Source organism: Triturus cristatus, chromosome 5_2 (assembly GCF_964204655.1).
Source record: "Triturus cristatus chromosome 5_2, aTriCri1.1, whole genome shotgun sequence".
NCBI classification, from domain to species: Eukaryota; Metazoa; Chordata; class Amphibia; order Caudata; family Salamandridae; genus Triturus; species Triturus cristatus.
In genome coordinates this window covers 413,638,147-413,661,374 of record NC_140588.1, presented here as the reverse complement: position 1 = coordinate 413,661,374, position 23,228 = coordinate 413,638,147, and the positions used below count along the sequence as shown (strand labels likewise).

The 23,228-nt window shown below is 42.5% G+C and overlaps 1 protein-coding gene across 2 annotated transcripts in view; it reads right to left on the bottom strand.

Moving 5' to 3' along the window:
• Positions 1-388: 388 nt before the first annotated feature.
• ANKRD12 (ankyrin repeat domain 12) overlaps positions 389-23,228 on the bottom strand; it is a 436,051-nt gene continuing 413,211 nt past the window's right edge. For both annotated transcript variants that reach the window (XM_085607326.1, XM_085607327.1), the window contains 2 exons: positions 17,835-17,930; positions 389-1,641 (listed from right to left, as the gene is read on the bottom strand). In XM_085607326.1, the coding sequence (XP_085463452.1) occupies positions 1,456-1,641; positions 17,835-17,930 (282 nt within the window). In that variant the 3' untranslated portion in view covers positions 389-1,455. The remainder of the gene's footprint in view (positions 1,642-17,834; positions 17,931-23,228) is intronic.

Below are 23,228 nucleotides of genomic sequence, written 5' to 3'. Positions count from 1 at the left end.
TACTTACTGATATTTTGTAATTGTGTTTGGGATCCTGCCTGCTCATGGGTATGAATATTCAGTGTTTATGATTATCAACGGAGAGCCCCTGATTCATGTTACCAGCAGCGTAATTTTGCCAGGGAAAAAATCCTTATTATACTCTATTGTGAAGTATGCTTAAATTGGGTGCTCTAGGGCTCGTTTTAAAAGTAGCTTCAAGCCTACGCATTTTATTGGAATAATTGTATCTTCTGTGGGTTTCAAAATAAGAGCAACCAGAGTACAGCAAATGCGGTTTACAGAATAAATGTATATGTTTCTTGTGACCAGTAGTGCATATGGTCAGATGAACTCAAATAGTTGAAGTATGTATTTTTATTATTAATAAGACAACACTGCAGTGTACTCACTTTAACATAATCAATCAAATTTAATAAACAATATATTTACAGGTATATACAATTACTCAGGCAAATATTAAAATAGACATTTACAATTTTGTGTTTTCCATTTAGTTCAAAGGCATTTTGTCAAAAGAAAAATAGGCCTTGTTTCATGTCCATCTAAGGTATTTTTTTTGTTTTGTTTTAATTAACAAAAATATCTTCAGCATAGTAAGTCATTGGTATGGCATTACAACAACGAACTAGCATACACAATGTCTCTTAAGTGCTTCAACTGTTGGCGTACAATTACTGATACAATTGTGCTGGACTGAGGAAAACATGCAACACAATTTAGTCACAAATTAAACAGTCAGGTTGATAAACAAGCCGAATCAAACACATCCCTTCATAACATTTTGTCAAGTACAACACAATAAAAGGAACAGAACCTACAACTTTGGTCCATTGAGACAAAAGACAAAACAAACAACTTTACAATTAAAATATCTATTTCTTTTTACAAGTTCAGTTAATTACATGGCTATGTACATTTGCACAATATATATATAAAATAAGTTATTTAAGGTTTAAAAGACAATATTACACATTTACAACCTATTTACACTTCTGTGGGCGGATACAATTTTTTTTTTCTTGATTGCTTTTAATTTGTTTTGTATAGCTTTGCTAGTACTTTTCATGATGCAGACAGCAACGCAATGATGGACATAATTAAATAAATCTACTTTACCTCAAAGGCCAACTTTTCATTCATCAAACCATCAGCTTCCAGCGCTGTTAGGTCTCTAACACAATCTTTTGTGAATTTAAAATATGCTGATGGTGCTTATATTTATTAACAACTATAAATATATGGTGCTAAAACAACACTATTCAAATTTGAGCATCCCAAATCATATTTCCAGCATACGTAACGCACACTGCCCTTTTATCATCCTGTAAAAGAATGGCCACCTTCTTTCTAGGGAAAGGCAGTAAAACCCGCCATTTTAAGTGCTATGTTTTCACAGCTGCGCTGTGCACATCAAGCCCTCACTTAACCCATTAACATGGAAGATGAAGACCATCATATTGGTGTTAGTTCAAAGTCGTCGTTGACCTCAACAAGAGGAACATAAAACTCTTGAATCTCATAGATAGTAACAGATTTGTAGGAGGCAGGATCCATTTCCTGCAACTTGAGCTGCCATTCCAATCTCTGCACAGCATTTAAAGCTGCAGCTTCATGTTGTTGACGCATCAGAAGGCAAGTCTATGAAATAAAACACAGATCGGATTATTATAGCATTACACAATTGTGATACATTGTTAATAATTCAGTTTGCAGTTCCTGAAAATATAACCCCCTTTCTAAAATGTACATGGGACAAGCGTAGAGATTTTAATGTTACCATTATCTGGACCATTGATTTATATTTCCAGAAACGTGCAAAATAGTAACAAATGTGGAACAAAACCAAACAAACGCTTACTGAACATTAAATGCATGAAACGCTAACATTTTATGGCAGCACCGAAGGCGAGCATTACCATACTACTTTCTTTTACCTAGTCACCGCAAAGAAGACTACGAAACATGTAGCAGCAGGGTGGTAATAAAGTCCTAGTAGGTCTGACAGTATAAATAAGTGTACATCTCTTTGCACATGTAGGCTTGTTTCTAGAGGAGAGTCTTGCACAGGTCTGACTTTCTTTCTTCCCTGTGAAGGGGTTAATGTCAGTTAAAAAAATATGTGTGTTTCATTAGCACATCTATTCCAATCTATGAATCAATGTTTTATGGTGTTTGTTTCAACAGTACTCAATGTATTCACTTTAATTTATTAACAGGAGTTATTTAGGTGCAGTTGCGACTGGTGACAGTAGGTACTGACCCCAAATGCCTTGTGGATCTGCATATTACCACCAGTAATCTCTTTTCATTCATCCAGTTCCTGCACCTCCATCTGACAAACCTGGGTTGATACACAGAGACTCTGAGCTCATCAGACAACTTGTGGTTGGGGTGCTCTGACTGCACGCTTGACTCCCATCCCGCTTCCTCTCTAGCTGCTCAGCAGAGAAGCTGAATGCAAAACTGAAAAGGACCAAATGGGCGATCAGAGAACTAGGTGGGCTGTATTTAGTTCTCTAATATAATATTTACCTTTTAGCATTTACTTGTGCTACCACCTGCATCTCTTAATATATCTAATCTTATTAATAAAAGCATTTCTTTCATCACTTTATTGTTTCCTGAAGTAGATGTTCCACCTACGGTGGCTTTGTTGTTTCTTACCACTTGCATCTCTGGCACAATTCCATAAATACAAAGAGTTTAGGACCAGGTAACAACCAGTGATGAAAGGAATGTGTTCAAGGCCTTCTTCAAATGACTTAGCAGAGGGCAAAAGACCATGGTAATGTCCCATAAAGGAGTGGGGAAACAAATCCGATGATGGGAGAGGTCAAAGTACTGAAAGAAATGAGACACAGAAGGCTTAATGGGATCAGGTGGGATTAGCTGATGTGGTTCCCAATCTGTGCACCGCGGCACCCCAGTTGCGCCATCAAAGCCAGTCTGGGGCACCGCACACCAAGCACACAGTTTGGGACTGTATATGAATTTGGCTGTTAATCATGTCTTTCTAAAGCACAGAGTTATAGTTTCACCTCCTCAGCTGAAAAACATTTTAATCAGAAGTTTGCAGTTAAAATGTCAAAACCAAGTTATTTACGATGCTCAGGGCGTAATTGCCTCCAGTTATCCCTGAAAAAAATGAATTAATGCACAAATACAAGTTTCATGCTAAGTTATATACACAGGCTAGCTGAGATGTTCAAAATTCATAAATGGGAGGCATGGCATCTGCAGTATTCAATGACGGTTGATGTTCGAGTTCATTGAGATTGCAGAAGAAGTGAATATTTTGATGCTTATTTCTCTAAAAATCAATTAACATTTCCATAAGCAACTGTCACAGATCAGAAGTAGAAGACCGAAAGCAAAGGGAATTGGTTAGAAGCAGAAGTTCAAACTCAAAGGTCGGAAACTAAAGTGCAAAAAACAAAGGACAAAGGTCAGAACAAATGCCCATAAATAAACTAATGTCACTGATACCAAAATAATCAAATTCCAAAAATGTGGCCAAACCAAGGTGACAGGAAAAACAGTGGTAAAGACAGTGTGTGGTGGGATAGACCTGGGAGGGACGCATCTGGGAGCCCAGGGAGGAGCTGGCGCAGCACTGATGTCCTCGTCATCTTGGAGCTGAGAGAGAGGCCCAGGCAGCATGCTCCCGTCATGTCAGAGCCCACAAAGAGAGTGCATTATTGGGAACTAGGAGCAGCCTGCGGTGCATCAATGGGAGCCCTCAGCTCTGAGACCTGAGCTCTCCTGGCAGGTACCAGGGGCATGCACACAGTCAGAAGGCATGATGACACACACAGGAGACCAGAAAACATAGTCAGTAGGCAAGGACACACAGGCGGTAGGCAAAAACAGACAGAGCATGAGGACAGAGATAAGATGCAAGAACACACAGACAGAACACATGAGACAGACAGCATGCATGAGACAGACAGCATGCATGAGAACGCAAAGTCTGGAGTTAGGAAGGAGCAGACAGGAGATGTCCACAAAACACACTCCTAAAGAGGACAGAGTGAAAAAGGAGAAAGCCAGACAAGGATTTACCTGGGGTCATCAGACTGGAGGCAATAATGTGCAAAACCAGAAAAAACTAGACAGCAGATGCAGTCTTCGCTATCAATGGATCGAGGGTCTGAAATAACATTCCTGTATCTATCAGGGCCTCACAAACCCTGCTCAGGAATGACCTGTCCTAAAGACACACCTCTTCAAAGAGCACTACATAACAATGCAGTAACAGTTCACTTCTCCAACAACCCAATGTCTCTCCAATCAGTTGTTGATACTGCATGGGGCTCAGTAGTGGAGTGGATAGGATTGCATCTATGATTCTAATACCTTTATCTGCTTCATCCCAATTATTTTCAGGGAGAAAAATGGAAATACTCCTGTGGCTGGGCTTACATCCCCCCACCCGTCCCCAAAAAAAGGTAACAGAATGGGGAGCCGCGGCCAATGCCCAATAGGTCAAGGGAGCCGCAAGTCGAAAAAGTTTGGGAACCACTGCCCTACATGCTTTGAGATAGATTCAAAAAGAGAAAAAAAATGCACAGAAAACAGGAGGGACCATTCCAGAACCACAACATCTTTTCTGCAAGAGATGTATTAAAAGATGTAACAGGGAGATACGAGAAGTATCACAGTGCCTCCCTCCCTTTCTTATCGTCTGAAAAATACTGGCTAGGGTAAAGGGGAGATCAAGGGAAAGACATTAAAGATACTGCATCCATGTTCGAAGCACAGTTGTCTTTCAACATGGATCAATACTGCTGGAGATGAAAGTTACCTCAGACTATAAACAAGTACACCACCATAAAGTCAAAATGCAGTACTAAGTAGGAAGAGGCTTCTTTTGAAGGAAATATCGGTGGAAACTGTTTGACTGCACATTACCCAGATCCAGAATGTAGCAGGCAGTTAATGTTATCCGGTTCGGGAACGGATTCAGTTGGTCACCTCTGCCAGAATCCAGCAGCAGGTGCCCCCTCTTTTATTCAAATACCAGATGACACAATGATGTCAGTCTACACCACAAATGAGCCCTACCAGAAATCACAAAAGTCAACATAGATCAGAAGATAGCCAACAGTTCCCACCATGTAAAGGACTTGGCTGCCCTTTACCATGACCAAAGGCCCTGTGCATATTCAGTTACCCTGCTGGCAAATGTTATCACAACCAGCAGTTCTGAGTGAAGCTGCTCCACTACTCAACTCAACTAGATTCTGGAATGCAAAAAATGGCAAGTATTCCGTCCATTTCAACTTGTATCACATACCCCACAAGATTCATGCCTAAAAGCATGTGGCCCACAAAGGGTAAGTTCAACCTTATAAAGAGGCAGACTGTTTCTTATTTTTTTAGTCCAAGTTCCACCTACTTACCAGTTATGTATGAAAGTGATGTGAAGGAGGTGTAACTGGCAAAGAAAGAATTATGTCTGGGAATTACTCATCTGATTTTAAGGGGGTACACTTTGTAACATCCTCCCCAGTCTGTGTATCCGCCAATGACTACGCCACACACTGAGCAAAGTATTACACATCTTTATTCTGCTGCGTGTACCTGCAAACTCATCATTCCAAACCAGACTTCATTGCATTCTGCTCCAGCACTTATGTCAGTTCTAAAGAGTCTATTAGGAGCCAAAAGGGTTCCATCATTTATAACTCCCAAGACACTACATCTTCCCCTCTGTTAAAAAAAAAAAAAAAAAAAAAAAAGGACATTCCTTTATTATATATATATATACCCCCCTCCCCGTTCAATCAATCTTTCTGGCACTTTAATTGTTCGACCTGATCTTGGAAACTGGGAACGGTCACCGCAAATGTCCAGGATCTGCGTCAACAGTGTAGAGGCAACAGCGGTCACTGAGGTTTCCGAGACAGTTTCTCCAAAAATGAGAAGAGTCTCTGGTAATAGACTTCCCAGTGCACCGGGCTGTCACCATGTGGCCCTAGGTGGACACCACATGAAAAGGTTCTGCATCAAATGGACCATCAGATTTTTTCCTTCGCATTTATCTTGTGAGCACTGGACAGACTGTCTTAAAGACTGTGTTTTTCGCATGTTTCTTTTATCAGCATATGCTTTCATCTTTTGTTTGTTAACCAAGTCCCTTTCATGAGTTGCTTTCTCATCTTTCTTTCTCCGATTGGCCTATTGAGGTAACCTGGTGTTCACAGCTCTCCCGAAAGTTTATGTTGCAGGACTTTCAACTGTGGTTGAGTGAAGTGTTGAATGAAAAGCAATGAAGGTAGAATGCAACAATGTTTTCAAATCAAGCTACAACAGTAGAACGCTGTACTGCTTTCTTTAGCGTACTCAAAAAATGCTCAACAAGTCAGTTGGCATGCGGCCACAGAGGTGTGCTCTTCTGATGCTTTATATTCAAATGCTCCAAAATTTTGGAACTTTTGACTATTGAAAGGCGGGCCATTGTCAGACTTCACTATGGCTGGAACACCCCATGTCGCAAAGATGCCATCTTGTCTCTCAATGGGAAATCATGAATATTCATCTACGTTCACAATCGGTGATGTCCATTGTCGAGTGGACTGAAAAAGTAAATTAACTCTCTCCCATGCATGCTTTGGGAGTTCTGACAAGTTTAAGGTGTGGTGAGTAGTTTTTGTAGAAAGGCAGCTGCATAGATGACAGGCCTGTAATTCCTTTTCAACCCTGTCTTCAAGATAAGGAAACCAGACCCGGTCTTGGAGAGCTCGTTTTATGGTAACGATTCCACAATGCCCTTCATGGGCCACTTCAATTTTTTTCTGTCGCAGACTCCCTGGAATCAAGATTCTCGACCCTCATTGTATAACACCTTCCTGAATTATGGACAGTTCATTCTTTCATTCTTGAAATTTTTATATTTTTGATACTCACCATCATCAGCGGTCGAAAGGTGTTGGTTCCAATACTGATGTGTAATTATATCCTCCGACTTTTACAGGTCACTATCATGGCTCGTGGCAGCGATAATCTGGGCTAAAGAAATAGCACCAGGTGTGTTTGATTTTCCAATGAAATTAATATAGGCCTCAGCAGTCTTGGAGGGAGTACCATGACCTTGTATAGGCACTCTGGAAAAGTAGTAAGCAGGGTTCTGATCCTTCCCTGGACGATGCACAATGGTAATGTAGTCCCCATCTTTTAATGAAAAGGAGGCATTTTGGCCTTAGGATTGACACATATAGTCAGTAACACTTAATCAGTTAGCAGAGTGAAAGGTTGTCTGTATGGAAATGTTCACAAGCTCATACCACAGCTAAGCTTTCTTTTTTATGTTGTGAGTAAGCACGTTCTGTTTGAGAAAATTCTATTTGCATATGCCACAAATACACCCTCGTGAATTCGGATGTCCGCTGTGCTGTGCAAAGATAGCTCTTAATCCGAATGGGCTAGCGTCAACAACCACCTCTGTATGAAGGTTCGGATTGAAGTATATCATTTCAGTAACATTCTTGATGGCTTGTTTGATTTTCTAAAAACTTTTCTCACATTAAAGTGAGCAATGAAATGAAACACCTTTTTTTGTCAAGTCTCTCAACGGAGCACTTACAGTGGTAAAGTCTTGTATGTTTATGTAACAATAACTGGCCATGCCAAGAAATGAATGCACCATAGAAACGTCTTCTGGGGAATCAGCATTTGACAGCGTTTGTACTTTAGCAGGATATGGTGTCATACCCTCATCAGAAAATATATGGCCAAAGAACTTCAGCTTTGTCTTATGGAAATCACACTTGTCTGCATTCAAAGTCAAACCTGCTTCGACAAGTAAACAACATACTTGTGTAAGAGATTTAGCGTGCTCTTTTAGTTTAGCTCCAAAAAACAATAGTTCATTGCGCTAATTGAATGTATTCATGGCAGGCTGTATGATACGCCGAATGACTTCTTGAAACAGGTCTGCAGTGGATGAAACACCAAAACGTAGTCTTTTGTATCGAAACAGACAAACATGTGTAGAAAAGGTTTTAATGTACCTACAATCTTAGGTCCAACTGATCATAACTTATTTAAATCAAGGCGAGAGAAGACCTTGTCACCATTTAATTGCATTATCATGTCATCAATGTGTGGCCCTGGATGTCGTTCTCGTTTAATTGCCTTGTTGGCCTAACGCATTTCAATACATATGTGTACAGCTCCTTCACTGTCTTTTAGGCACTACAACTATGGCAGAAACCCATAGCTTTGGACCAGTGGAACGCTCAATAATATCATGCTTAGGCAACAATTCAAGTTCTTTTCAACAGCTTCTTTCAAATGAAAAGCAATTAGTCTGTCTTTGAGCAACAGGATGGGCCTCCTCATTAATATGTAACTTACTTCCATAGTCTCGAGGTTTCCTAAATCATGAAATAACAAAGGGAAGTGACTTACTTTTTCGTAGTGAGCATTCATGTTGTAATTCACGGAAATCAGTCCCATTTCAGCGACAGTGCTGAAAACTGAGTAGATAGGCACCTGACGCCGTGCACTGAGGCACATAGATGGGTGCTTGCATCTTCGTTTTCTTGTGTTTCATTGTCGCCACAAATAAACCTTGACAGTTTTTAATGCGTTGAGGCAGTCTATGTACACACTTTGGTTTTCGATGGTCTAAGATGCGTTAAACAGGATAATTCATTGTATTTCTCCTTAGGCATAATGTTTATCGATGCACCACTTTCAATAATGAAAGGTATCGAACAATCATTTACTTTCAGTGTAATTTTCGGACAATGTTTGAATGACTTTAATGCTTTGGCATGAAAATCTTTCTTTAACTGACATTTTTCTTCACAAGTGGCCAAACCAACATGCGCCCCCTTTTCTGAGGTAACCATCGACGCAGCACAATCATTTTCTTCACTTGATACTGATACAGAAGAACTGTTTGACGAAGATTTAGATGACTATTCATGTTGTTCAGTGTTGATTTGTCGTACTTTATGTCGCCGCTTGACCGTGTGGGTTCTCATTAAACATTGCTTCTGGAACGTTCTGGCTCCTTCCCACAGCCTTTATATAGCTGTCCAAAGGCAGGACACTTACCTTCGTGTGGAAATGAAAATCCACATCTGAAAAAGAACTTTTTTGCGTGTAGACACCACTTTGTGTACTTCAGTCTATTGTTTTGGCTTACTTTTCACACTCATGACAGATTCATTCTAGGCACGCACTGCTGCATTAAGGGTTGATCTAAGGGGCGCTAAGTGTGATTTGGCTGTACCTGTGAGGGTTGCATTCCCGTAGTCTAGTCTGGAGAGCATCAGTGAGGGAGTAGCTTGTTTGAGGTCATTAGGCGGAATGAAGAGTTTTATTTTGTTTAGTAGTTTCAGGTTGAGGAAGGCACTCTTTGCGGTGTTCTTGATGTGTTTGACCATGTCTAATTTTGGGTCCAGGGTGATTCCCAATGATTTCACTGAGTCAGCCAAGGTGAGATTGCCTTTGAGAGCATCGATTGCTTTTAGCCATTCTGGGACTTGGGGGTTCTCTTTTTTGTTGGAGATGAGGAGGATTTCCGTTTTGTCTTGGTTGAGTTTCAAGTGATTTAGTGAAAGCCAGTGTTGGACTTCCGTTAGAGTGACGTTGAGTCTCTGAATTTAGTTGATGGAGGAGGTTTCGAGATAGATCAGGGTGTCATCAGCATAGAGGTGGAAGGGGATGTTGGATTTTTTTAGTATGGTGGTGAGGGGTTCCATGTAGATGTTGAAAAGTTGTGGGGAGAGAACTGATCCTTGGGGGACACCACTGCTGACAGGGTGCAGGTTCGACGAGAAGTTTTTGATTCTTTGGGTGCGGTTCTGAAGAAAGGAGGCGAACCAGAGTGAGACCACCTCTTCGGCTCCCAACCTTTCTTGGAGTACTTTAATAAGGAATTTGTGGTCCACCGTGTCGAAGGCTGACGATAGGTCCAGGAGTATGAGTAGGCAGCATCTGTATCGTGAGACTTATGTATATCATCAATGATATTGAGGATCGCTGTCTCTGTGCTGCCCCTTTTCTGAAACCCGATTGGTGGGGGTCCAGAAGGTTGATGCTGTCCATGTGTTAAGTCAGTTATAAGAGAACACATCTTTCCAGGGTTTTGGCAAGGAGAGGGAGATTGGAGACGGGTCTGTAGTTGTTCAAATCGTTGGTGTCGAGGCCCGTTTATTTTAGTAATGGTGTGACTTGGCCAACTTTGAGGCAGTCAGGAATGACTCCGGTACTCAAGGAGCTGTTTATGATTTTGGTCCAGAGCGGTGCTAGGGAGAGTTTGAGCTTTTTGGCCAGTTGGGCAGGTATAGGATCCAGGGCGTAAGATGCAGGTTTAGATGTGGAGATCAGTTTGATTATTTCTGTTTCGGAGATGGGGTTGAAGGATTTTCAGTGGTTGGAGGGTGGGGGGGGGCGGGGGGGGGGAGGGGAGGGGGTGGGGGTGCTTGGGTGTGGTGTCTTCAGACCCTAGGGCCTGGCTCCTGAAGGAGGGGCTGCCATTGACATCCAGGGAGAGCTCAATCTTGGTGATTTAGTTGTTGAAGAAATTGGCGAAGTTCTCACACAGGACTTTAGAGGCCTGTGTTGAGGATGAAGGTGGCTTGGAAGTTTGTTGCCGGATGAGGGTGAAGAGTTCTTTGGGCCTGTTTTTTGCGCTATCAAGAGCATTGCAAAAGAAGGAGGTTTTCTCGCACATGATGTGGTTTTTGTACTTCCTGCGTACAGATTTGAGTTGGTCGAGGAGGAATGTGGACGGATTGTTCCGCCAGCGTTTTTCTGTTGCTCGAAGTTGTCTTCTTTCGGCGTTTATGTCTGTGTTGAAGCAGGATCTCGAGGGAATGTTCCTGGCTCTTTTTTGTTTTAAGGGGGCTATCTGGTCCAGAATGGAGGTCATAGTGGTGATGTAGTGAGAGGTGAGTTCGGTTGTGGAGAGATTGTCTGAGGAGAAGGGGAGGAAAGAGCTTATCCTTTCCTACAGGACCTCAGGGGGAATCAGTTAGGTTTCTCGCCCAGTGTGGGGGGGGTCCTGTTTGGGGGGGGAGGCATAGGATTGTTTGGTTGATGCGGAATAGGATGATGTGGTGGTCGGACCAGTCGACGGGCAGGGTGCGGTTGATCGTGACTGTGTCAGGTTGGGCAATGATGGCCTCTAGGATTGCTCCTTTATTGTGGGTTTCCTCTGAGCAATGTTACAACCCACTGTGCCTTGCTTAGGCTGCGGCCCTGAAGTTGTGCCGGCTCACTTTGCTCAGGTTCAGGTGACCAAATAACAGTTTTATTGCTGTCTCTTTGGGCTTTCTCTATCTTCACTACTTTCTAATCTTAACATTATCGTGCAATTTGTGATTATCAATAGTTGCTCTTTGAAAACCTGGTCATATTCTCCTTCAGCGTGAATGCTCTGTATTAAGCGTGGCTGTATATTGTGTAGCAGCACAGTACCTTTATGTACAGTCTGATCAGCAGCAGATTCTTTTCAATGCTTCATTGTTTTTAACTTCTTTCCAGCGGCTGGAGTTGTGCTTTGACTCCACATGCATTTAGCTTTGGTTCTGTACTTTGACTGCAACACATGTGGCATGCACGCGCATTCTGCTTGGACCTCAGCAAACTCTCTGGGAGAGCACGGTCAATCTTCGGGTTACTTATCGTCTAACTCATCACCAGTTGTAGCGTCCTCCCCAGCCTGGGTACCTGCAAATGACTACGCCACACACAGCGCTTAGGATTACACAGCTTTATTCTACTGTGTGTAACTGCAAACTTAACATTCTAAACCAGCCTTCACTGCATTCCGCTCTAACACTTATGTCACAGTTCTATAGAGCCAAAAGGATTCCATCATTTCTAACTCGCAAGACACTACATACTGAAGGCAGGGGCGGTTCTTCCACTACGGCAGAGGAGCGTCGCCACCCTGCCAGCAGGGTAAAAAAAAAAAAAAAAGAACTATAACAACCCATGGTTTATTATGGTTTTATTTTATTTCCCAGAGTCTTGGGGTCAGGTCCAGGGGGATAACAGGCACCCACAGGTGTGGTATGCACTGTTATCAGTGTGCATGACTGCTTGGCCGGTCATCTCAAGCCGGACAAAGCGTCATGCGCACTGAAGCTCTCTCCAACCCAGCTGCATTGCTGGGTTGGAGAGAGCAAAACACAGGCTCCCAGTCTCTCTCGGAGCGCAAATCATTGGCGCTCAGGCAATCCTGAAGCTACTCCCAAGTATGACAGCAGCTGCAGGATTGTCCACAGTGGAGCCACGAGAGGACGGTGATGCGGTGGGCTGCAGGCAACTTTTTTTCTTCTTCTCCTTTCTTTGTTGTTCATCATCTCCCCTCACCCGCGCCCACCCCTCTCCTCTCACACCGGCTGCTACTGACTGAAGGGCAAAATCTTTGTACATTTATGTCCTATCATTGCATTTCCATCTGTACCATGACATTCTGAATTAGGAAGGTCAGTAACCACTGAGAAATGACCAGTCGAGCATATCAGCCTGCACTATGGGCACCTCTTATGTGAAGGACGGTGCCACTGTCTGAAAAAATGGTTTCTGCCTTCCTCATCATCAACATGGGCAAAGAGGCACCTCCAATACATTGCTCCTAACATACTACCCATTGGACTCCGTGTCATGGCTGTCCTCTGATAAGCCATCCTCTAATCAACCACACTGTCAGCAGTCCCACCTGATCTAGCCTAGAGAGAGGAGGGACAAGAGGACCTTATAGGATTGTTTTTTTTTTAAGAAAGAAGAGATCGGAGTTTACCAACTATAGGTGCAGCTTGATGGAAGACAAAGTGATAGCCTGATGTACAGGGGCTGGTAGCATCATTGCAACAATCAGAAGAAAAGAAGAAACTGGAGTCCGTAGCTGTTCCATAAGCATTTACAGTGTGCTTATGTCTGTGGCTACTCACGCACTACCAGCATATAATTCCCTAAAGCATTCGTCTATGGTCTGTTAGCCACACGCTAACCGCAAAGTACACAAACACGCAGGCAATTTATTAATATAGAGAATGGAAAAAAAAACTAAATGTTATTCGAATAAGGCACTGAGACTCAGGATGCAGAGTGGGATGCCTATGTACACACTCATCAATTCACGGTCATGGAATGCTGAATCAAGCTATCAGGAACAAGATGGCTGTTGCCAGATTAACATACCACTGGTCTGGCAATGCAAACGGCGGCTTGCAGAGATTATCAAACAGCAGCCAGCATACTTACCTTGATCGGTCTCAAGCACTACTCTTAGTATATGCAAAGTCAGATGCTTCCCCACCCCACCCAAATTCACCCATGTTTCAGGAAAACAGCAATGAGGGTAGAGGGTGGGGGTAAGATGCGCACTGGCTGATGAAAAGGGGGTTTGTAGGACATTTTAGCTATCTTCCCACAGAGGAAATCTGATGCATGACCCGCTGTACCCAAAAACAAAATCTAAATAAAGTAGCTGTAAAGCGGTTCCCCTAAGCCAGGGCAAAGGATACCCACACCCATTGAAAATGGTACCTTAAGATCATGAGCTTGTAGACAAGGCAACTGGTTATGCATGGGGGCAGAAAAAGCAGTTCTTTCTGTGGGAGGCTGTCCCTATAATATATACTTTCTTTACCCATTGGGGAAGAATAATTTCTAGTTTTAGATTAACAAAGGTGCCCAGTTCCAGGTGTAGGTCGATGTCATCAACTAAGAAGAGAGGCAAGTGATACTATAGCAAGAAAACTCTTTATTCCCTTCCAAACTGAAAAGGTCAACTTTTGGGCTATAATCCCACCCATCCCTAATGAGAGGATTGGTGCACAATAAAAGATGACGATAGCAGATGGTGGCCCAAAACAAAGGAAGGAAGTGAAAAGAAATTTCAGAGTGCCTTCTTTAATTCTGGAGAAAGGAATCTATGATGGTGGTCACAAACCCATCATGCCAACAGAGGAGGTTGCAAATTAAATTCTGAATGACACTGAGAGGCTAATCAAGAAATCGGTTATCAAATGAAGTGTTCCACAGTCTTCGCCTGACCCCCAAGGAATTATGTAAAGCACACAAAATCTCAGCAAAAGCCAACACTTAAGAAAAACTGCTACTAGTAACATTGTCTATCGCTTTTGAAGATCTCTTCGGATCCGTACAAAGAAGCTCTGCATTCCTGTTGAAACGCTGAACTTCGTTGTTGGTACAACTTCGCTCTTCATGTTGAACTTTAGGAGAATTTACAAATTTGTTAGTGTCTGAGTTGGCCATCCAACACCGATTTTTGCCACTGTTGTCACTGGTTGTCTGTTTGTGAGCCTATTGCTGCTCTTACTGCTTCACCTTGAAAGCTCCATGCAGGGTCAGTGTTCATTGGCCAAATCTGCTATTGTGATATTACAGCACTGGATATCTCAGGGAGGTCTTGCTGTCCCTTAGGTGGCATATTACTCCACAGTTTTTCGACACCGAATGGGTCTGAAGAACCAGAGACCAGCTCCCGGCGGTCAATGACTACTTGCGTGTTAACCCCTCCTGCCCCAGTGCCATGAAAATTCTGAACTCATTGGTGGGCACTGATTAATTCTGTTGTTGCTTTCCATTTCCTTTGCACATTGGGAGGGCCTGCTTACTTGATGGTGCCTGAGTAGGCTCCTGATATGGAACTCTTGCCATCCGGCAGGTATCAAGTAACAGAGAACAGCTCAGCACAGTCAGTGGTAGACCGCCTGTGAGCCTCTCCCCACTCACATCCCTTTACCTTAAAATCTCAGCATGCTGCGACCTGCAGAAATTGAGGGACAAGGGCCCAAATCTGCAGGTTTCCTTTTTTTAAAGCAAGATTTCTTTATGGTCATGCATGATTAATTATTGGCAAGAGATTTTTCAAATTTATGAGATGTGATGTGGGAGCTAAAAAATGTTCCCTGTAGGGGCCTTCTTATTTGAAAATGTTACATACCTTATCTAGCACTAATATACACTGGATGGATCACCAAGAAATGGTGCAGGAGGCCCACTTAGAGGAATGGGAACTACAATAGATCTGTATGGTTGTACCATTAGCTAGTTTGAATCACTAGTCAATGTAATGTAATGTAATGTAATGTAATGTAATGTAAAAGAGCATTTGTAGAGCGCAAACTGTCACTCCGCAAGGAGCCTCCTGGCGCTAAAAGGACTGAGTGAAGAAACTGAAATGGGAAGAGTACCAGGGAAGACTAGATTAGTGTAAAGCAGAGGTCATCTGGACATTTGTAAACCCAGGTTTTAAGTGCTTTCCTGAACGACGTCTCTGATTGTTGCATACGTAGGTCAGACGGGAGTACGTTCCAAGCCTTAGAGCCAAGATAGGCGATCGTTTTTCCTCCTTTGGTGGCAAGTCTGAAGTGGGGTGGTCTTAGTAAATTGGCCGAAGAGGATCTGAGGGTCCTGGTAGTAATGTAGGGTGCGAAACGAGCAGCAAGATATCTGGGGCCTGTCCGGCGAGTGGCTTTAAAGGTGATCAGAAGCATCTTGAAGAGAATCCTTTTATGAATAGGGAGCCAATGCAAAGTGTTTAGAGCCGAGGATGCTGATGAAGTACGTGGGAGCCTGAGAACCAGGCGGGCCGCAGCGTTTTGTGTTATTTGTAGTCTTTTGATTGTGGATTTGTTAGCCCCGGCCAGCAGGCTGTTGCAATAGTCCAAGCGTGAGAGGACTAGGGCAACAGTTACAGATTTCCTGGCCGCCAAAGGGATCAGATCAAAGAATTTCTTCAAGGATCTTATTACACTGAAGCAAGTGCCTGCCGTGCCTAGAGCATGGGGGAGGAAGGATAAGGAAGAGTCAAACTTGACCCCCAAGTTTCTGGCCACCTTAACTGTATCTGGTGGGGGTGAAGTACCTTCCGGCCACCACTTGTTAGGGATGAAAGTAACATTCGTGCCAATGGGTAGAATTTCTGTTTTATCGGTGTTACATTGTAAATGATTGTTCTTCATCCACAGAATGACTTGAGAGAGGCATGATTGGAAATTGCTTTCGGCTTCATTATTGTTTTTGTCCAGGGAGACGATCATTTGAGTATCGTCGGCGTAAGAGGTGACTTCAATTCCGAATGATTTTATCAGGAATATGAGGGGGGCCATATAAACGTTAAACAACAGAGGGCTCAGGGAGGAGCCCTGAGGGACCCCTGTGGTAATAGTCTTCTCTGTGGAAAGGAAGGGACCTAGTGACACGGTTTGTCTGCGATTGGTGAGGAAGGATCTAATCCATGCCAGTACAGATCCCGTGATACCGCCGCGTTCGAGTCTAGCCAGAAGGATGTCGTGGGAAATGGTATCGAACGCGGCGGAAAGGTCCAGGAGGATTAGTACTGCTTTTTTTCCAGAGTCAGCAAGGGTCTTTAACACCTCTGTAATTTCTAGGAGGGCAGACTCCGTTGAGTGCCTAGGGCGAAAGCCAGATTGCTACGAGTGGAGGATGTTATTTGATTCAATGAAATTAGAAAGTTCTTTAAGTACAAACCTCTCCGTTATTTTGCCCAGTACTGGGAGCAGTGATATCGGCCGTAGGTTAGAGAGGACTGATGCGTCTATATTTTCCTTCTTTTATAATAGAGCCCAAGGTAAGTCCTGGTAGTTTGCTCTTCTTTTAAAGAACTGTGTCATGCAAACCCTTAGCATCAATTGCTGGCTTATGTATGAACAAGCTAGTTGATACAAACAACTGCATGACACGTAAGGTTTGCTAACAAATTATCTCCTTGTTTTAGAAATATTGAATATCATGTTACCTAATTAATACAATTTCTCAAAATTAGGTCTATGTGTTAAATCTTAAATTATTCTCTATGTTGTACCCATATGCAAGACGTCTGTCAACATGTAAAAGGATAGACATTGCTGACCCACTGCTGACTATTCTCAGCGACAAGGACTGGTCTCATGCTAAAAATTACTGGGTTCAGTCTGGCGACCATTTAAGTTTATGCAACTTTGGCACAGGCATTGATGATGTTTACTAAATGCCATTACCTAGTCAGTGAAACTGCTCTCTTACCGCGCAGCTCCACCAGCTAAGTGCTGCCCCAGAGCGCGCTCTGACCTCTGTCAGGGTGTTCGCGGCCCTCCTCCACCCGCAGGGTCTCGCCTTTGCCTCATTCCTGGTGGTCCAGTGAGAGAGCATTCTGCTCTTCTGCCCTCTGTCTTTCTTCTCTGCATTTTGTTTTTGCCTTTTCTCCTTTTCTGTGCCTTTTTTTCTGTTTTTGCCTGTTTTCCAGTTTTTTCCTTTGTTTACTGTTACCTTTTTCTGTGCCCACTTTTCTTTCCCCCTGCACCTCCTTTGGCCTTTTCCCGTCACTTCTGCACCGTGGGCCCTACCCCTCCATTGCGTCATTCCCGCTCCTTGCTTCCCGCTTCCCAGCTGCCTCGCCCTCCCGCCGCTTACCTGAACAGCAAATGTACTGATATATTTATTAGTTATTGATTCTCTTTCAGTAGCAAATGTGATGAAATAATTGATGGATATTTTAAAATGAGTTGTGATAATTTATTAATATCTATATCTAGTTTCAAATCCAAAATCCTACATGTAGAATTCAGATTTTAAATAATTGTATATTAACCTTTCAAATTGTTTTTATAAGTTGGTTTCTTTCAAACATGTTCATGCAGAGCAAACGGTTTTATAAATTGATTATGAAATTAAAAAATTAAGAGATGCTTTTGACATGCAGTAGATCCTTTTATTCCCCCTTGACTACAAGCACTGATGTCATGTGGGACTGAAATAAATAATCAATTTCCAATAATGTAAACCTCTTTGGTTGGAACTACAGATCACATTCTTCATCTAGGTGAGGTACGTACCTTTAGTTTGTCAAACTTGTCATCTACATCTTGTAGCCATGACATAAACTGCCTTGCATTAAAACGATCACGTACGGATGTTTTACCATCATCAATCTAGAATGTGGACAGAAAATAGAGGTATTTAAATGTTTTGGTACAGTACTAGTTATTCAGAATGCATTAAAAAAGAAAATGATTAAATACATAATTATCGGCAAGGGATGGCACCTAAAATATACACTGCATATTACTACAAGTCACACACTAGTGACTCTGGTCCTTCAGTATCTTTATCAGACTGTTTAAAGTAGTGGAAAACATTCCAGGAATCATTTGCCAGGTACAGTCATTTTTATTATATATCAATGTTCAAGTTCACATTTATTGTACATTTGTTTTAGTAGACCATTTCCCAATTAAAAACATACAATAACATTACAGTTTCAGTAAAAATGTTCCATAAAAAAAACTCCCTTTTAAGATTAAATTTAAATGTAGAAACCTGAAAAAACGACATGTTAAAAACTGTAATAATTCTGTATACTACTAGAATGACGTTCTAAAAAGACAAGTACCCACAGGATAATTAAGTCCCCCACAGGACAGTGCAGCGTATAGGGGATTCATGGTTTCTTAAAGGAACCAGAACCCCAAATAAGAATACTACCTAGAGAACAAAAAACAAACTATTCTTAAGGTTTTGAGGGAAATACCCATAGCATCCCAAAAAGACAATAAGTCGCTCAACTGTTTCGGAGTCAAAGGTGTACTAACTACAAAAATAGGACTCGCGAACATGGAACATAAAAATCTATAACAGAGGTAGACGGGACAAGGCAACTAGCTCGTAGGGGGAAGGAAAGAAAACTGAAGTCAGTGGTGCTGAAACATTTTTCACAGTGGGAATACTGGGCACAGGTGTCAGGTCTCTAAAGTTACGGACAGTTGGAAGTTTATTTCACAATTTATATAGACCTCAACAGAGATCAACAAATTGATATCCAGTAAAAACAGTACAACCTATATTCTAGACCTCAACATAACATACAATAACATGAAAGCTAAAAATAAACAAATTAAGACAATTTCTAATATATTGGCAAGAAATTCCTAAAAGAAATTGAACACCGCAATGAATGAATGAATGAATGAAAATATTCTTGTATAGCGCATGGCTACCCGGAGGCATCCCAGCGCTGCGGATAGGAGTCAAGGATAGGTGGAGTTATGGAAATAGCCAGGTCTTTAGTTGTTTGCGGAATGACAGATGATTAACTTCCTTGCGAATGGAGAGAGGAAGGGTATTCCAGAGTCTCGAGGCGTTGTAGGAAAGAAGGCAACCTCCTGACCGAGCCCATCTGATTCTGGGGACCTCTGCTAGATAAAGTTGGTCTCAGCGGAGACTTCTGGTGGCTTTGTAAGGTTTCATTAAGTTTTTGATGATGGGGGGGCCTTTGTTATGAAGGATTTTGTGTGCGATACAGAGGGCCTTAAAGTGTATTCTCTCTTGTATCGGGAGCCAGTGGAGTGTCTTCAGGGCAGGCTTGGCTGAGCAGCGGTTATTATATGCCTGTGAGTAGCCTGGCAGCCGAGTTTTGGACAAACTGGAGTTTGGAGATGACTGAGCTAGGCGCGCCCAGATAAGGGGCATTGCCATAGTCCAGCCTGGAAAGGACGAGCGCTTGAACCAAAAGCTTTCTGGAATGGGCAGGCAGAAGAGGGAGTACTTTCCGTATGGTACGAAGCATACCATAGCAGGTGGCGGCCGTTTTTCTTGCTTGAGTTCTGAAAGTGAGGTCATGGTCAAGCAATATGCCCAAGCTTTTTATTTCCTGTTTGCAAACCTGTTCATTTGGGGGATGCATAATAAAGGAAATTAATTCATGCTAAGTTTTAATATGAATGTAAATGTATTAGTTAATGGATTAGGAAACCTAGTTTAGACATACCTTAATGCAGGGCAAAGATGTAACACATGAAAAATGCTTTGAGGTCCTGCCTTTTAAAAATTACAGGTAAACAATTCCTGAGAGTGACTCCTCCTTCTCCCAGTAAAGGTCTTAAGAAGAATAACCATTCAGATAATCACTATCAGGCGTCTTACATTGAGTCTTAGGTTGTGAGAAACTTGGTAGAGAAGGTGCCGTTGAATGTGCCCAAATGGGATAGCAGAAGCTGGGCTTTAATATGTTTTTAAATTAACACAGTTTTCCAGATCCTGAGAAAAACGTACACGGGCAGTTTCGAGTTTTTAAAAATAAGTCACAAATGCCCAGGGGACCAGTTCCTAAGAAATTCTGTAATAGAATTATAACTTTCTGGGACACATTTTAAGTTGTAAAGAAAGGTCATGTGATTAACCGACCCCTTAACTAAATCCTCGTTTAGGAGCACTCTTAAGGATGGTGTCGGCGCATGGAGAAGCTTATATCCACAACTAATTATATTTGTCAATGTTTGAGCATAGGGATCTAGGGAATCCAAGCTCTAATCTAGTCATTTGTACTGGGATAGCCACACTTCAGCTACAAAATGTTCTCAAGATATTCTCATATACATTTAAAAAGGGCCAACTGGAAATGGGTCAGTAGTCTAAAGCATAATTTAGAATAGGCAACCTTTTAATCTCATAAGCTTGTAATAAATTATTAAAGTGCCTTCTCCCCATGAATTTATAAAAAGTGTTGCAGATCACCTGCATGTGCAACTGCTGTATTCGCTAAGCTAGTAAAATGCAACTTATGACCTAAATTACTGGTGAAAGTTATACCAGAGATAAACAGCTTTTAACAATCTACACTTTTCCATGTATAACATACCAATTATATTAAATCCCCCTTTCTTGGTCAACCTAAAGTTAAAACCTTTGTTTTTGAGATATTAATCTTCTACAAATACTTTAACATAATTATTTAATTCCCTTAGATTTCCTTGAAGACCTAGAGGAGTTAAGTCGATTAACTCTTTTTTTTATTAAAAAATTGCGAGAGCAGACAACTGTGAAATCACTACATCAGGTGTTACTGCAATATAAATGATACAATTGCTCAATCTAGGTTTAGTCGAAGCAGAGAGTATATCATTACCACCCATCGTCACTCTCCTCACATCCAGATCCTCTATCCTTCCTACAACCATGCGTGGTAGTGAGGGGAACAAAGATATTACCCCTATGTACATTTACCTTATATCTTTTCAAACTTTTGGGACCACCTCTACCCTCGTAGACAGCCTTTTCCGCCACCATAGACCAGTCCACATCCTTCTCCCACTCGCACAATGTCGGTGGCTCACTCGCCCCCATCCCTGGCAATGATTAATTTTGCATTCATCACTCCAAGGGTGGCCTAGAGTTGCTGGTCAGGTCAGTCTGGTCCCATATATTGAGGAGACACATTTTAGACGTCAGTGGGAAGTCTTTACCACACACCAGTTGAAGTTGGGTCATTATTGATTCCCAATATCGTTTGGTGACTGGGCAGTCCTATAAAATGTGATAGAACGTACTCTGCTGTGTGCATGATCTGCTACATGTAGCTTCCTCTTTCCTGCCAATTTTTGATACGGCACAACACAAGAGATATGACCTATGGAGTATTTTGAGTCAGACTAGTTTTAGTTGGGACAAAATGGCAACCTCCCTAGGTGAGGATAATGCTTCCTGCCATTCTTCGTCTTCTAGCTCTCCTAAGTCTGTCTGCCAGAGCTCCCGCAGGCGCAAGAAGAGATTAGCTAGATTGTGTAATATCTTGTGATATGTCCTAGATATCGCTTTACGGTCCATATAATCGGTCAGGATTGGGATGCTTCCGGGAGTTCTGTGCCTGGCAGGATGATTGCTGTAAGGCCATGCCTTATTTGTAGATATCTGTAGGTCTCCGTGGCAGCCATGTCGTAGTCTTCTTGTAGATCTGGAAATGGGATTACTCTCCCTTTTGACCAAAGGTCTTCAACTCTTGAGATACCAACAATATTGCATTTGTCGAAACCTGGGCATCTTATCATTCTACTGAATTTGTCCGCCTCCCATAGGGGCGTAAGGTGGGTCACTTTATTCGTACTATCCCTTTGTTAGTTTCTTCATAGCTATTTGCGGTGGCCTTCCATTCCATACTAGGGTTTTTGTTTCGCTCTCTATAGTACGAAAATAGGTGTTGGGAACTCTGAATGGTGTGTTTTGTAGGGCATATAAGAATTGAGGCAGCACCATCATTTTGAAAAGAGCTCCACGGCCTAGTAGGGTTAATGGTAGCGATCTCCAATGTTGGATATCTTTCTGAAATCATTTGAGGGGGCCGAGCAGGTTATACCAATAAAAGAGGTCTGGGGTGGCAAAGATCCCTAGGTAACGGAAGCCATCTTTCACCACTACCGCCTCGCAGCCCGGGGGTCGCCTCAGCACTGGGCTGTGTAGAGTAAAGATTACGTATTTGGACCAGTTTATAGTATAGCCCGAGTATTTGCAGAAATTTGTGAAGATCTGCAGAGCTTGATTAATGGAGTGGCAGGGCGATGCTAGATGTAGGAGGATATCATCAGCATAAAAGGAGATTCTAACTTCCCAGTTCTCAGTCCATCGCAGCCCCTGTATTAGTGGGTCTCCTCTGATCCAAGTCGTCAAAGGTTCCAACATGAGGGCAAGGATCAGTGGCAGCCGGTCACAGCCTTGCCGAGTGCCACAGCGGAGAACAAATGTGCCGGATGTGTGGCTGTTCACCACCACTTGTGCTTAGGGCTCAGCATACAGTAATTGGAGCCAAGCCAGTTATTTTCGGCCAAACACTAACCACCCCAAGACTGCGAAGAGGTAGGGCCACTCGATGCTGGCATCTAATGACATTATCCCTGTGTCTTCTTTGACTGTATCCATGCGTCCCATCATACCGTTAAGGCGACACAAATTCAATGCTGTATTGCGCTGCAGCATGAAGCTGGATTTGTCCTGATGAAGTAGGTTTGTGACAATGGGAAGAAGTCAAGATGCCAGCAGCTTGGCCAGAAGTTTTGTTTCTGCATTGAGTAGTGAGATAGGTCGGTAGGAGCTGCAGCTTTCTGCTGGTTTTCTCTAAGAGTGAATCACCACTATGGAGGCTAGTATTTGATCATAGGGTAATGCACCCTTCTTACCACTGTCTTCATACATCTGTCGTAAATAGGGCGTTATCTTTGAGGCTGTAAGTTTGAATAATTCTATGGGGAAGCCGCTAGGTCCTATCACCCTCTTGTATTGGAGGTTACTGATCGCTGCAATAATTTCTTCCTCGTTATATATCGTTTTCTAGCAAGGATCTGCCTTCCTGGGATAGGGTAGGGAGGGGGATGTTTGCCAGCAGTTCCCTAGAGTTGTCTATTGTAGTGGACGCTGTGGGAGAGTATAGGTGTGTGAAGTGGGCAGTGAAGGCTTCTGCTATC